Source organism: Haliaeetus albicilla, chromosome 2 (genome assembly GCF_947461875.1).
Source record: "Haliaeetus albicilla chromosome 2, bHalAlb1.1, whole genome shotgun sequence".
NCBI lineage: Eukaryota > Metazoa > Chordata > Aves > Accipitriformes > Accipitridae > Haliaeetus > Haliaeetus albicilla.
In genome coordinates, this window is record NC_091484.1 from 68,795,006 (window position 1) to 68,811,792 (window position 16,787).

At 36.6% G+C, this 16,787-nt stretch overlaps 1 protein-coding gene across 2 annotated transcripts in view; it reads right to left on the reverse strand.

Annotated features, from left to right (window-relative positions):
- The window catches only part of WDR37 (WD repeat domain 37), a 48,847-nt gene that overhangs the window by 15,435 nt on the left and 16,625 nt on the right, over positions 1-16,787 (reverse strand). For both annotated transcript variants that reach the window (XM_069778155.1, XM_069778154.1), the window contains 6 exons: positions 11,477-11,612; positions 9,989-10,060; positions 7,802-7,846; positions 4,475-4,551; positions 2,876-3,113; positions 2,193-2,334 (listed from right to left, as the gene is read on the reverse strand). In XM_069778155.1, the coding sequence (XP_069634256.1) occupies positions 2,193-2,334; positions 2,876-3,113; positions 4,475-4,551; positions 7,802-7,846; positions 9,989-10,060; positions 11,477-11,612 (710 nt within the window). The remainder of the gene's footprint in view (positions 1-2,192; positions 2,335-2,875; positions 3,114-4,474; positions 4,552-7,801; positions 7,847-9,988; positions 10,061-11,476; positions 11,613-16,787) is intronic.

Sequence of the window (16,787 nt, forward strand, 5' to 3'; positions counted from 1 at the left end):
GGACGGAGTAAGGTTTTGGGGGATACAGCACAATAAACACCGTACGCGGGCCTCACGATGGAGATGTTTGGCACCTAGTTATATTGGTTTAACGCACTGGGAGTTGGTCTGGTGACATGCACACGCGAAAAAAAGAGAGCGCTGCTCCATCAGCTCTAGACAGCTATTCATCAGGTACTACTTAGCAAGAGGCTGTCAAAACTTACAGCTGAGGACGTTAAATCATCAGCGTTAATGACTGTAACATCCAATTTACAGAACTGATTCCAAGAGCCTAACAAAATATTGAAAACTTGGCAAATTATTCCAATAGACATTCAGGAAAGCCAAAAAATGTCTTGTGTGTATGCATTTTCCAGTCAACAAATAGTTTCTTCTATGCTGCTTAACGTGAGAAGATTGTTAATAGTGTTGATTAGAGAGTAATTAAAAAATATTTTGCCGATAGGCAGTACAATAATGGACCAAAAATAAAATCGCTCAAAGCATGTCTCGACTGCAAAATACAGAGCTCCCGACTCCCCTCTGACTCCATTCCTCAGTGAAATACTCATCTTCCGTAACAGAATCGTCTCTTCGACAAAACAGAGTGCCGAACAACCTCAGCCTTTAAAGAGTAAAGCCAGTTTTGAGACTCTTAAAAGTTAGAGTGTATTTGATGAAAAAGCCTATGTCGATACTAAAAACTCATACCTTCAAAGAACAAAATGGAGACAGACAATACATCAGACAAACACAAACACGAAGACAATTAGAAGCTGGAATAAGAGTGACCAAAGAGATTGCTCAAGGTCTATTCCATTCATAAAAAATAAACTCCCTGATAGTTTATAGGTCTCAGTGATAGAAGCCAAAATACCAGCTAACAGCTTTTACAGTATGCACCATCAGCCCAGATCAACATCACTTGGTCTCAGCATATATGTGGACAAACACTAATGTCAATCACATTCCTTCCTCTGAAAAAATGTCCTGGGACAAAGAAATTAATTAGCTCAAAAAAAACCAAAAAACAAAAAACAAAAAAAAAACCCAGCAAGCACCAATGAACACAAGAACTTCCAACTTCTACAAGTCATTCTAGAATAAGTGATAGAAGAATACAACAATGATGGTATGAAACAATTCTAGGATGCAGACCACAAAATTAAGCTTATTCTTCTATCAGAAGAAGATGGCTACTTATATGGGATGATTGTCATGCACCAAATAATTTATCAAGCTGAGGAGTCCAGGGCGGGAGCATTTAAAGAGGTTTTACTTTATATATAGGTTAGCCAACAGCTAGGGAAATAAGTAACTGGATACTGAAACTCAGTCGTAATGGAAACTACACATTTGAATTAACAAAAAATAGAAACATGAATAAATATTTGTGTTTTTTGTTTTGAGCTAGGATTAACAATCATATTTTATTCTGAAGAACAGGGGTGAAGTCTGTTTCTGAAACAGGCAAGTTCAAACATTCCAAAATCTTAAAAAAAAAAAAAAAAAATAGCTTCCATGGGTAAAGTATTTCAAAGTTACTCCTGCAGTTTCCACGTGTCAAAGCTCTGATTAACAGAGAGGTAAGTCAACACCGTAACGTAGAGTCTCATGACTACCTTTGCTGATATTCAATAGTAGCCAGTATAATAGCGTAAAGCCTAAATTGGTAACTAAAAATGTTACGCCAAAACAACTGTTTTGACAGAACATGGTAATCAGTGCCCTTACTTTAATTTCTTATTTTATGTACAAGTTAGAAGCTTTAGCTTGAAGAATAAAAACTAATCCTGCCTTTTTTTTCCCACTGGTTCCAAACAAGTAACCTTTATTTCACACTGAGTATCATGACAAGTAGAGGTAATCTGCTTGATCAACTGCATTACAGCAATACCCCTAAACTACAAGCATAACCAATGCCGAAAACCACCTCATACCTTAAATTACCTTTAATTGTACGGAGTTTTGTCTAGACTTACCATATAAGCAATATCACACCAAGAGCCCTGGCTGCTGTTTTGGAAATTAAGTACTGCTGTGTTACATTTGAAGGAGAGTTAGGGGTTTCTCTGAAAATCAGTCTCATAAAACAGGGGAATGAGCTTAGTACCTCAAAAAGAGCACAGGAACAGTTTTGTTCAGATTAGCAACTGAATGCATTTGTACTTTTGGAACTTGTAAAAACCTGTGAAGGAACTGTCACTTACTCTGTGTGGCCCTGAAAGACATTCACAGAATGGATAGAAGGATCTCTGAAATCCCACAGACGGAAGGTTGTATCGCGTGATGATGTCACCACAAGACGTTGGGTGGGATGTGTACAACAATGTGTTAGCTCTTGGTCATGCCCTACAATCACAGATGAGAACATGTAAGGTAATGAAAATAAGACTTTTCATTTCCACATACACTTGGAATGAAATGCTGGTGATTTTTTCTTTTTTCCCCAAACAGAAGAGAACAGTAATAATCATTCTGAACTTTAATATTAGTTACAACTGCTGTAGAAGTTTGGAACTGTATTTAAAAGCAAAAACATCCCACTATTCATTTCACATTATTATTATTAAGTAGTGATAGGTTATTGCCACTTAATATGCCATGAACACAGCAAAAGCATTTTGCAAGAACTAAAATTCAGCTACATTCAGTTTAAAAGCAACTACTTTAATAGGTTATATCACAAGCTTAAAAGAACACAAATTCATGCTCAGAGGATTTACAAGGTTGGAATTTTAGAAATCATTACAACATTGAGCAGCAGCTTAAGTCTTGTACATGCTTGCATCATACTCCAGAGAAACAACTTTTCCCAGTGTTTCAGTATCTACAAATAATCCCACATAGAAAAAGAAACCACCAATTTACCTTTTTCTGAGTGAACAAATACCTGTAAGAGAATGGACAAGTTCAGAAGTCTCTACATCATACAGATTTGCTGTCCTATCCCACGACGCTGTCACAGCTTGCTTCCCCCCAACAAGCCAGTCAGCTGCTATGACCACTCCTTGATGGCTTTTCAGTGAAGTTAACGGGACTCTGACAGTGGGACAATCACTAGAACCATCTCCATCTCCATCAGGTTCATCTTTATCTGAGAACTCAACTTCATCTTCTCCAGACATTTGCTATAAAATACAAGAGAAAAAAGATTTAGACTAAAAGGGAAGGAACGCCTCCAAGTTACATTTCACAGTGTAAATGCCTTCCACTCCGCTTAATGTGAGTAACTTAATTCTGTAGCATCTAGCCTATTCAGGTACTCAGTATCAAAAATTTAATTGGAGGAATAATACCAGTGAATTAAATGCAGTTTTAATAACTACTTTATTTTAAAATCTCTTCCAAACTGTTCAGCTCTGTGCATCTGTCCCCTTTACTATCTGGTAAGTCTTTTTATATTCCCCTTACTGTATTACCCTCAAGTTTCCTTGCAGCACATGTATCAAGGGACCTTTCTTCCCCTTCAGTTTTTAAGGGTAGGAAGCATCTAATAGGACACTGACTATTTTAATCTCTGAGAAGACGATCATTTACAGCTGTATTTTTACCCATTGGAATCCAAATCATGACATCAATATTTGTCTGCTTGTCGATACACAGTCATCATGCAGTGCTGATGTAAACTTAATGCAAAATAAATTCTTTTGCTAACCATAAAGCATCAAGCTCTGAACCCTGTTTCACTTATGCAAGACAAATAGGCTTTTCCTTCATGATATCTGGATGGGAAAGAGATAACATTTGTACTGCTCTTTCAAAATGGAAATGCCAAATCAAATAAACTGAATCAAACATTTTCCATTCAGAAATCTATCTCATATTATACAGCCATCTCTTGCCCCAACTCAGCTTACTGAGAAGCTCATGCTATAAACTATGTTTGTCTTCACAATTTAGTATTGGTGCTTTTAAGTCAAATACAGCATTTGACAGTCTACAGTAAATACTGACTAAAGAAAAGCCTGGGGACAACAACAGCAGATAGTGTGATGAGTGCTGGCACAGGTCGATTAGAAATCAATAAAGATATAATTAAATAAGTGCCAAAAATACAAGTCTTCACCATCAGTTTTCACTTCATAGCAACTATAGCTAATACAGGTGCCTCAGTAAGTTAAGCTACAAAAATTTAACTGGTTTAAAAATAACTTCATTATTATTTATGATTTGAATTACTACACAAAAATTTTACTTGACAGTTCATTTACTTCCATGTTTATTACCTTGAACAAAAAGTCAATTAATGTAATTGCAGCTGTATATTCTATTCTGCACCATAGAGCTTTGAAAACATGAAGTGAGTCTTTTTTGAAAGAAAGGCTGAAATACATCTGTTAAACTAAAACCTTAAAATCCGACCTTTTGCAATCCTGAAATCATGTAATTTTTTAATTACGTATAAGTTTAACATTCAGTCTTATCGTAAAATCTGTATCTGATGAAATTGCTGTGCAATTAGTTTAGCTGCAGTAAGTTGATTGCTTACATTGCAGTCTGCAGTTGGCTGAGGTGTAGGCAACTGCACTATGTATCTCCAGATGTGAGCTGTCTGGTCTCCAGATGCTACACAGGGGGAAGAGAGGTAAAAGAGAGAGAGAGAGACTAAGTAAGAACACTTCCACAGACAATAAAAACAAGCTTTAACATTACATTTGGCAATACTGTCCGAGTTGCATCTTTTTCTAACAGATACCATCATGACTTTTTTGGTAAGCAAGTCTCAACATCAACAGTTACTATCCTGGCTTCAATACTGGTAAGAACATAATTCATTATGCAAAAATAGAAGTAGCTACCACATTAATCATTCCTACAGTGAAAACATCCACTTAAATACTATACATCAGAACACGAATATCACTGCTGTTCTAATATGTAACATCTGAAGAAGGCATTTTATATACATCAACAGGTGCCATCCTTCATTTGCTATTTCTGAAAATACTGGGGTGGTTCTTCATTCAGTGATTTCTCCCACTAAATGTTTTTAGCATGGTTTTAATGAGAAACCCAAAAGAGCAAGTGCGAAGCTATTCTGCTTCTGCCTTAAGCAACTCAGCTTAACTAGCACCAGTTTACAGCTCAGCAGGTACCATCTGATTTTAGACTTCATTTGTTTTTGAAATAGACTTCTCCTTGTTATGGACAGAACAAACGTGCTCTAATACCTAGGGGTACAGTGCTGAGCGCTCTAGATTGAGAAGAAATACAGTTTGTTATGGGTATGCATAGCTCTGGCGAATACAATGTACATGAAAGCACTAGGAAAAGAATCTCATCTAATAGACCAAGTTAGAAGGCTAGAAGAAAGGTCAACCTTACATTATTTCTGGGGTCAGTATTCTGGATCAGGGAGGAAGTTTTTTTATTTTAATCAGTTCTAAATCAATCAAGTGACACTGAAGAACAGGTCTGCAGAAAACTTTCAGTGAAAATACTTTGCACAACCACCTCTCAGAAAAATAACAGCAGAACAAAAATCTAGCTATGGGCAGCTTTTGTTTGGTTTGGTTTTTGTAAGTCAGTTTATATAGCAACATTGTTTACGGTACTGAAAGGATAGCTACAGTTAGCATATGAAAACAGAAAAATCCAAATAGCCAAACTTAAATCATTGTTAGCCTAGATAGAAGGCATTCTACTCTCCACCTTCCTTTAAAGTGGTCACTGTAGATGCAGAAAGAAGCAGTGTTTTAATTTTTAACCTCAGTAATAATTATCCTCGTTTTACAATGACTTGCCTAATAGCAGCAAATTGAATCCAGATCTCTTTAATTCCAAAGCTAGTGCCCTAATTGCTGGAGCATATGAACCATAGTATTAGCCACGTTAGACAGTTTTCAAACCTGAAGCTGCACTGATGGTATCCTTAGTCCTTTACACTAACAGTCATATTTTAGAGCTGTTTTTTCTGCACACTCAATATCACAATATTCTTTTCCTTTACTTCTGGAAATATCATGCATTTCAAAAGGCTTAAGAATGGAATAGAACAGAACAGAAGTAGGATAGGATAGGGGCAGGATAGGGACAGGATAGAATATTTCAGCTGGAAGGGACCAACAATGATCATCTAGTCCAACTGCCTGACCAATTCAGTGCTGACCAAAACTTAAAGCAGGTTGTTAAGGGCACTGTCCAAATGCCTCAAACACTGACAGGGTTGGGGCATCAAGCACCTCTCCAAGAAGCCTGTTCCAGTGTTTGGCCACCCTCTCAGTAAAGAAATGCTTCCTAATGTCCAGTCCGAACCTCCCCTGGTACAGCTTTGAACCACTCGCACGTGTCCTATCACTGGATCCCAGGGAGAAGAGTTCAGCACCTCCCTCTCCGCTTCCCCTCCTTGAGAAACTGTAGAGCACAATGAGGTCACTCCTCAACCTCCTTTTCTCCAAACTAGACAAACCCAAATCCTTAGCTGCTCCTCATAGGACATTCCTTCCAGCCCTTTCACGAGCTTTGCTGCCCTCCTCTGAACGTTTTCAAGGACCTTCACATCCTTCTTAAATTGTGGGGCCAGAACTGCACACAGTACTTGAGGTGACACTGCACCGATGCTGAACACAGCCTGGTAATCGCCTCTTTGGACCGGCTGGTTATGCTGTGTTTGATGCACCCCAGGATGCAGTTTGCCCTCTTGGCTGCCAGGGCACGCTGCTGACTCATATTGAGCCTGCTGTCAAGCAGCACCCCCAGATCCCTTTCTGCAGGGCTGCTCTCCAGCCACTCCTCTCCCAACTTATACTTGTGCGTAGCATTACACCATCCTAGGTGCAGCGTCCAGCATTTGGACTTGTTAAATTTCATCCCATTAATCACTGCCCAATGCTCCAGTCTATCTAGATCCCTCTGCAAGGCATAGTGTCCCTCAAGAGCCAACAGCACTTCCCAGTTTGGTATCATCAGCAAACTTGCTAATGGCACATTGAACTCCTGCATCCAGATCACTGATCAATATATTGAACAGAACTGGCCCTAGAATTAAGCCCTGAGGAACCCGTTGGTGACTGGTTGCCAGCCAGATGTAGCCCCATGTACTACAACCCTTTGAGCTCTGCCCTTCAGCCAGTTCTTCGCCCAGTGCACCGTGAACCTGTTCATCCCACAGCTGGACAACTTGTCCAGAAGGATGCTGTGAGGGACAGTATCAAAAGCCTTACTAAAATCCAGAAAAACTACATCCACCCCCTTCCCTTCATCCACTTGGTGGCTGCCCTTATCATGGAAGGATATCAAATTAGTTAAACAGGACTTTCGCTTTGTGAGCCTATGTTGACTGTGCCTGATGATTACATTATTGTTTAAATGTCTTTCAGCAGTACCCAGTATAATGTTCTCCATAATTTTTTCCAGGAACTGAGGTTGGACTAACAGGTCTGTAGTTCCCTGGGTCTTCCTTCATGCCCTTCTTGTAAATTGGAATAACATTGGCTAGCTTCCAGTCAGCAGGGACCTCTCCAGACTCCCAAGATCTTTGAGGTGATTGAGACAGGTCCTACCATAACATTCACTAGCTCCTTCGGTACTCTGGGATGAATCCCACCTGGCCGCATGGACTTGTGAACATTCAGCTGATTTATGATTCTAAGTGTCTGTTTCAGAGCAGGTAAGCACAAATGACAATGATACGACAAACACAGATGGAAAGATCTAGCTCTGATTTGTTATGCCTTAAAATATAAAAATAATTCAATCAAGAAGGATACTGACAGAGGAGTAGGGAGAGTGGCTACAACCAAAAAGATGCTAGCAAATGACACTTATTTTTCCATCATGATTAACATACTCAGCATATGAAAAAAAATTTACATACCTGTAAGAGCCACTTGCTCAGTTGGATGAAACTTTATGGAATTTACTGTGTGAAACAAAGTAAAGTTTTAAGCTAGTATACTAAAAGAATCATTTCACAATGTTTTATCATTAAAAGCACAGAAAAATCAAGACGTCTTCAGTTTTAAGTAATTTTTTGTAGTATAGCAATCTCTCAGTGAGATAAAGCACAATGGTATTTTGAGTACATAAACCTACGTAGTATCAAGGAAAGCAGCTACAGTTGATTATACAACAATACCTATTTTCTAGCAAGTTATTTCCTGAATCTAGTACAAGTGTTCCATGTTACAGAGTATAAAAAAAAAAACCATTCACCTACTCATGTGTAAGATGACAGGAGATAATGTTCTGGACTTCCATAAAGAGAATTTAAGTATTCATAACTATTTCTAACATAATGAAAACTTACTATATATGATGATCAGCTTTCTGATTATTACTTAAGATTGCAAGAACAAATGCATAAAAACCTAATGCAAATAATACAAATCAGATTTCAGTCCTGCAACCGTATGTAATCAAAACATAATTGTTTTAAAATGGTCCTGCGATAATCCTATCAGCCTACAAAGCTCTTCATTTTTTATTTCAGTGCATAAGATTCAATTACTTTTCATTACTAAGCACTTTCATCGGCAAAATCCATAAGCTTCTCTTCAACAGTTCTTCAAGAAATCATTTCCATCCATAATACAAGTAAAATAGATGCTTATGTTGTCAGGAGAGTGTGGTGTAACGAGTCTTAAAAAATACTCCTTAAATTGTTCACACTGAACTATCTCAATGGTGCACCAACTGCTGGCACCCAACAACTTTGCTTCATTTCAAATCAACTGTCAAACGTAAACAAGTGAAGAAAAGTTTTACTAAATGAAAAACACATGATTTTTAATATAATTTATATAAATTTCTATAACTTTTATAAATTATAGTGTCTATAATTTTTTTTTTACTTAGTTTACACACAACTGTTTAAATACGGGTTAGAGCTTTTATTATTTTCATGGTTATCCAAATAAATAGCAATTTAAAAAAAACAAAAAAAACCAAAAAAAACCCAAACTATTGGCATGAAAATGCAAGTGATTGGAGTTTTTAAATATGACTTTATGGAGGCTAACGGTACCCTATCCACACAGCAAGCAACCTGAGATATCCGAACAAATTAAACTGTTACCTGTTGTTTCTATGCATCTATCTATTACTATCTTTGTGCTGTAGGAGAAAGAAGTCATATAGCAGGAAAAAAAAGTAGAACTCATGGTGGAAGCAGCTGACCACTCTCTGAAGAACTTAATTCTATTTGTTTCTTTGCCACAAAGTTCCTGTGATGTGCTAGCTTAGTTACTTAACCAAACATACCAGGTCAGTAACCGTGTTCCTCATTTTCTGGGTGCATGACTCTACACTCCCAGGTATGATCACTCAAATTGCTCAACACTCAAAACCAAGTTAAAGCTATGGAAAACCTCTCCACCTTTGGTCTATAAAGCGCTGTATCGTAAGCCATTATAAGATAAAATGGGGCTAGTCATGTGCTTGTCAAAGTGGACACCAAAACTTAAGATTAACATCAAAAACACTCACTGCACTGCACCTCTCTACCCAAGAAGGGGTTTAAAAACACTGTTTCTGAAATATTCATACTGGTATAGAGGAAGACAAATGCCTGTATTGAACTAACTGTCTTCAAAACAAGATTTTAATACTATATATATATATAACAAATTATATATGGGATCATGTATTAAACAAAGAAGTGCAAATAGATGTTCACCCAGCACCTGTATTTTGTATACCAAATATAACACAAATCTTGCAAAACAGTTAATTTCCAATTATATAAGCTTCTCTTGCTCTGCATATGCATGAGACCTCAATGAGTTCTGACATTTAACTTCTGAGTGTCATAACTGTGCCTGTAAATTTCTTTACATGGACTTGTTAATTCATTGGCATTTACAGAACTGTCTTAATACGCCTCCCCAAGAAAGAATCATATTACAAAACATTCTATGTATGAAGATTAGTGGAACTTCACAATTGACTTGTTAATGGTGTTGGCAAACCTGCAAGTGAAACCACAATAAATTTTTTTGTAGTTGTCCAAAACACATTTGCCCCTCCCACAGTTTCCAGTTTTTACTACATGCCTTTATCTTACCTGATCCAACATGCCCTACATACTTGACGAGGCACTTCCCTGTTTCTATGCTCCACAGCAAAGCAGTGTGATCTACAAAGATTAAAAAGTAGCTGTAAATATTGTTACAAATGTATGGTTTTCACTTTTAACTGATTCAACAAACAAGTTATCTTCGAATGTAAATCATACCATACAAAATAGATTTCAAATGTAGAACAGACCAAATCCTCTTGACTACCCCCTTACATATAAAACATGAAAGCTTCCTATCATTGTAACTTAATACACATCTCCCCAAAAAAGTAAAGGTGCTGTCCCAATCAGATTAATTTGCAGTAAGTATTGGAAAGGCAAATTCTACTTTTGATATTTTTTCTAACTTGGTTATATACTTATGTATAATGCTCCAACTGTGTATCATGAGATTCAGAAAGAACACAGAAAGCATTCAGTGGTGAAAAAGTCAGGCAGTCACTACAAACGAGTTCTATGCACAGACTATTTACTTCCTGCATAGAAGTCCCAAATGCATATAGGTCACTGCAGAGCACTACGAAAACTTATTTAAAAATGAAATCACTCCAAATGCCACTCCTTTATCCTGCCACACTCCCCAAAATAAATAAAAATATTTGTTAAGTGGGGAGAACCTTAATGCTGAATTGGAGAATAGCTGTTTCCAAGTTAAATCAGGACAAAGACGAGATGTTCCACACGAAGACAAAATGTGTCCCTCAGTGGGCACGCAAAAATGATAACAGTTCAGTTCATGAAGCAGAGGTTTCTAGTCCATTACATTTATGTCCAGTGTCTTCGGATTCTGTTCCAGCTTCAAAAGACTGTCACTTCAAACTGACCAATTCTAACTGGTTATGGTTTATTTCCCTAATAATTTTCCAAAACCACACAAGCCTCTAGATTGATTTTTGGATCATAATAGATTTAGTGACTTATTTATTAGTAGCTGTTCCCTCTCAAGTGGGAAGGAAGGAATCTAGTAATAAGAACTGAAAATTAAGATTTTTAGCTGTCCCTACATCCTTAGGCAAAAGCCAGATCACTGTAAGTATACAAGAATATGCAAACTATGACCAAGTCTACAGCTTCTATAAAACAAAGGCTAAACAATACTATGATAGAAAGTCTGTGGGGATCTCTGTATACAGCCATATAACATTCTGTGCGAGAGACCTCTCCAAGCAACCAGCTCCCCAACCCACCCATTTACGCCATCCAACAGACTAGAGCTGACTCTAAGGAGAGCATGACCTGCACGAAAGTTAACTGGCACATACTTTAGAAGGATCAACAAGGATGCCTGAACCTTCTAAAGGTTAAATGCATGTCAAGAAAACTCCAATTTAAGAATTTTTCAGCTGCTGAACTTCTTTAAATCAGCTCTTTCACTGTGGAGCTAAGTATTCAAGTATGGTTTTGATCTACCTTTGCTATACCTTAGGGACGAAACCAGAATTTTCTAAAGATTCAAGCAACACAAAACTTTACCAGCAGATGCAGTTCCCAACACCACTGGTTGAGTTTTCGCGACACTGACATCCCAAATACCATCCCTGTGGCCAACATATTCCTTTACCAGTTGACAGATTGCCCTTGATGTTGTAGTTTTAAAACTGGATACAATCTGAAATAGCAGAGAGACCAACATATTTTTTTCCACATTGACTCAAGATTTAAGTAATTACCTTCACAGATACAAATAGATACTAACTTTTTTCATAATGATTCTTCAGTGTTCTGACAGTTCACTATTGTCAAATATTTGACATTTGATGGTAGGAAAGTGAGTTTGGATGCAAACATACCTCTTAATTTTTTTTTTTTTTCTTTTTTTAAAAACAGCCCCCTTTTTACAGAACGCGAGATAAACCATTCTGTACTACAATAACACAACCTCATTGGAGTAATGAGTAATGCAGCGTGCACTTCCCATTCAATTTGGGTAAAGGATTATACTTAAAAACAAAAAAAAACCCAACAAACAAACAAACAAACAACCCATTAAAAAAAACCAAAACCCCTCAAAACTTTCCTTGCCTAATTCCAAATAAGTGCATCCAATAATTTAAAGACAGTCCATGCTATCCAGTGTAATGTCTTTGAAAAAATGTACTTACTATGTAATTCTAGTAAAATCCAGAAACATTCCCATTTAAAACACTCACTGCTGTTTTTCTTCAAAACTGCACAAAGCTAATCAAATCAAACATTAACCTGAGAGCATATGCCAGTTTATTTGTGTAATAAAGCTTTTTTTTTTTCCCCAAAGTATATCAAACTCATCTAAACATTTGATAAGCACATTCCCTCAAAGTCAGTACTACTAGGGGAAAACAGAGAAGACTCATTAAATCCAAATTAGTATGTGCATAAGTAATACCAAATGAAAGGAAGAAAAAGTCTTGCAAAAATGGTAAAACAAAGCACTATAGTACAGTAAGGCTGAAAATACTCAGTATCTACAGAAAGGAACCGAATTGCAGAAATTCTACATTTTCAGATAAAGGGGAGTGCAATATTTTAAAAAAAAAATAAAATAAATTTGTCTTGCTGGAACACTTCCAGAGACAACAGAAATCAAGAATGGACAAAGATGACTTCAAAAAGCAAAACCACTATTAAAAATACCCTATATTTACCCCACCCTCCAAGTCCTGAAGCTTATAACTGTTCTTTGAAAAAGACTATCTGAAAACCCTTGTTAAAACTGAAACAAAAAGACGACTTCCATTTATCAGTATTTTTCTCTGCATGCAATTATGAGCAGGTATCTGACTGGTTAAGTCAAAACCTTTAAATGCTTCAACACAAATCACACTAAGATTTATCTACAGCTTAGTAAAAGTTAGAAAATTAATTAAGTCTACATTTCAGATGCAATAAACTAAAGTTAAAATCCCATTAGTTTTTGGTATCAAAAAAGAAGGTTTTAAGTATGTCATTAAAGCAAATTACTTTTAAAAAGGTTTTTTAAAGTTACAGAATATCTGCAAGAGCATTCCAAATCCTGAGCATGTCAGCTTTCCAATGATTAAATGATAATGCCCTATTTGAATTCCAAATTAACAGCTAATACGCATTTCGGTTTCGCAGCAGAAGGAGGAACAATCATTAAGGATGCACTGAAAAGAAAAATGGGTTAATGGTAAAGATTATTAGTTCAACCATACTGCAGAGTTTCATAGGCTTTGAATACAATCCTACAGATGCAACTTTCACACTGAATGTAATCCTTAAACTAAATGGAGTCATGTATGAGAAGTGGAACAGCAGAATTAAGTAAACAGTTAAGGACTAATATAGCGCTCAGCTCAAATTCCAGACTTGAAGTTTTTCAACTCTCAACCCCACACTCGAGCTATGCTTCCATTCTGTCTTTCTAATGCTGAGTCAAATCCTCATGCAGAAGTTTTCTAGGAGAAACTATCTCCTACTCATCCAAAAGCACAGATTTTCCAAAACTGCTGGACAGTGGTTTCATTGATCTTTTAATGTCAAGACTGTAGAACTTCTTTTGGAGTATTACCGGTCTTGAACAGACACACAGAAGATGAGAGTTCAAGAACACTATCTAACACTAAATATCCAGATATAGACATTTTTTTAAAACACACTTTTTCTACACTTTTTTTTTTTCTTCTTTCTTTCTTTTTTGCTGTCCTCACTTCACATACCAGTAACTGGATAAACTATATAGCGTCTGGATTACTTCCTGGTTCCTTAATCATATATAAACAATTTTCCAAAAAAGGAAAGGAAATACTTAAATAACATGCAACTTTGCAACACAAGTAAGTGGGCAATCATATCTTGAGCGTGTTTCACCTTTGTCTGTCCTCTTTCTTAAATCCACATAGTTTCATGTACTTCTTTCTATACAGAGATTTGTTAATAAGGAAACAATTGTTTGCCATGTAAACAATCAAAAATCACAAATTGAAACACCATGAAAACAATTGTTTACCATGTAAACAATTGAAAACAGAATATAAGTTGAAACAATAGTATGGCAAACAAATTGAAACACCCTGTAAAAATGTCCCTTCAGTAGACAGGGCACATTAAAAATAAGAATGAAAACTAGGTCAACTCAGGACCAGGCCAGCAGTATTACACTGTGAGTGACAAACAGAATTTCCTGTGGAGCAACATTAAGCAGTGAAGTCAAAAACTACATCTTCCAAAAAGTTTTATTCCCTTCAACTGCTGAGTGAAGAAGTACCTTCCTTTAAGAGTCCTTTTCCTGAGCCAAAAGAATCAGAGATTCTGGAAGTTAGTTTATGATGGAGCAAGTTATATCATTTCAGTTTATTTTAGGACTCTGCATAAAGTGTTAATGTTTTCCTGATGTCTTAACAACTGTCATAGCCTGGAATTGTTAACATCAGCAATACCATCTTGTTAACATCAAAACATGAATTTCACATAGCGATTCCTGCATCTACAAACAACTGCAGTTAAATTACAGGATCTTGTCCATTAACATATACAAAAAATTATTTTTAGACTACCAAGCACTAAATCTACTCTATCTCTTCAGGATTTGGGCACTGGTAGATAACCCCTGCTGCTAAAAGCACCCTTTTCTGATATGAGTTTTGCCAACTTAATATTCAGACTCCTAACTCAGCTAAGGGATAAAAAGTATCCAGGTATGGGAATTTTCTATGAAGGACTCAAATTAAGCATGTTTACCTCAGCATTTTCCCCAAGAAAATGAACAGATTGCTTTAATCTTAGCATGTTTTACCAGCATTAAAGCAGTCAAGGATCAGCTTTCTCATTAGAATAAGCAAATATTGAAAGCTCTTTTCAGAACAAACCTAAACTCTATAGGTTGGCAATCAGAAAAATGTAATCAATTACACAAAACAATTGGTTTGTAAAACTTAAGTCTGTTCTAATTTCCCACAGGGAAAAAAAGAAAAAATTTTAAAAAGGAAAAAAAAAGAAAAAAGACTTCTGACAAGTTTTAAATTAGGCATACAGTAACAGTATAAAGGATGGACTGAAAAGTTGCAATCCGCTCACCCCCTGAGTTTGGAACACAACCCATTTTTGGTGAACAGCATTGTTCATGCAATGCTCATAAAAAATGTAGACGCAGGAATTTCAAAGCTGCTGAACTCTTGAAACTGTTCAAATGACATTTTCCCAGATAAGGTATTAGGGAAGTCTAACTGCATCCAGTCAGGATACAGATGGAAAGATCACAGTTTGCTAGAAACCTAGTTACAGTCTTTCCTGACTTTTGGCTATAGTCTGTTTGGGTTCAAGAAACAAAAGGTTACAGCTTTGACTCTTCTGTGTAGGAAGGATGAAGTGGTCAAAATAAAGCCACTCCCATGAAGTGCAGAAAGGTTTCAGAGAACACACTGGACAGAGATGCTCTCAACTTGACCATTTCCCTCAGCTCTCCTCTCTACCCTGCAGTAAATTCTGACTCAAAGTTGTGGAAAGAAATATATCAGCACATTCAAACACCTGTTGGTTATTGACTGATATAATAGATATGTACAATGTCTATAATAAGGTATTAAAATCTCCATGTTCCACTACTCATTACTACTTTGCTGTGCATGCATATCAGAACACCGGGAAGCAAAGCAGTTACCCAGGAGTCTCCACCCCATACTTCCCAGCTTCCCATGCTGAAGTTGCGAGGTCCGCCTGCCTTGCCCGGGAAAGAATATGAGCGCTACATTGCCAGCAGGTAAAAGAAGACAAGCATTTAACACCAGCCTAAAAAAAAAAAAAAAAACAAACCACAAACAAAAAAACCAAAAAAACCCCAAACACCACACCACGAAGCAAAAAACCACTAAACCAGAGAAAGTACTAATTCATAACTACATAGTAGGTGTACTAATACTATATTGTATTGTCCCTATTAATAATGTTGTCCCTATTTAAGTGGCCTCATTAAAGAACTTGAAAGACATTAACTTTTAAGAAAAAGGAAGAGGCACCTCTATGCATCAGATTGGCAAGAATAAAAAAGAAAGTTTGAAAAACAATCAAATAAAAAGGAGACCAAATAAAACACAGTAACTTAGATCTATTTCACCACACTATTCTTACTTTTAGTCTCAAATTTTCAGACTACTTAACACATGGTATTTCCAAGACAGCTACAGTCATTCCATAACCAGACATTAGCCTGCAATACAGGTCACCACAGAGCTTCTTATATAGTTGGTTCACATACCCAGATCCCACCGTGGTTTCCTCACATTTCATTTACCCTTAATAATGTATCATGAAATTACCCTGAGACAGGGCAAACTCTGAAAATTTAAAAAGGGGAGAGAAAGAGGAAAACAAAAATACCAGACAGATGCAGATGTGCAAAATGAAAAATATCAGAAGGGGTAACTGTGCTAAGAGACCAAGCAAAAAAGGAAGATCACTAGCTACTAATTTGCAAGGCTTCCAACATAAAAGAAACAAACCATTCTAGTCTCACAGCTAAAAAATAAAAACAATTTAAAAAAAAAAAACCCAACCTATAATAGTACACATATAGATGCCTATTTAATTCCCCATTTCAACTGCAATACCCAAATCTTTATTCAGAAATTCACTACTTAAGTTCTCTATTTCCTTCATGAAATTGAGGTTTTAGTTCTCTTTACGAAAGAGTAGTCCCACATACACACGTATGCACACACTCTCTCCCCTCCAGCATTCATTGTTTAAAAAAGGTGAGCAATTATGAAAATATCATATAGTGTGGTTAAAGTAATGGGTGATTGATGAATCCACGATAAACATACTGTTCCTCATGAGGCAGATTTAC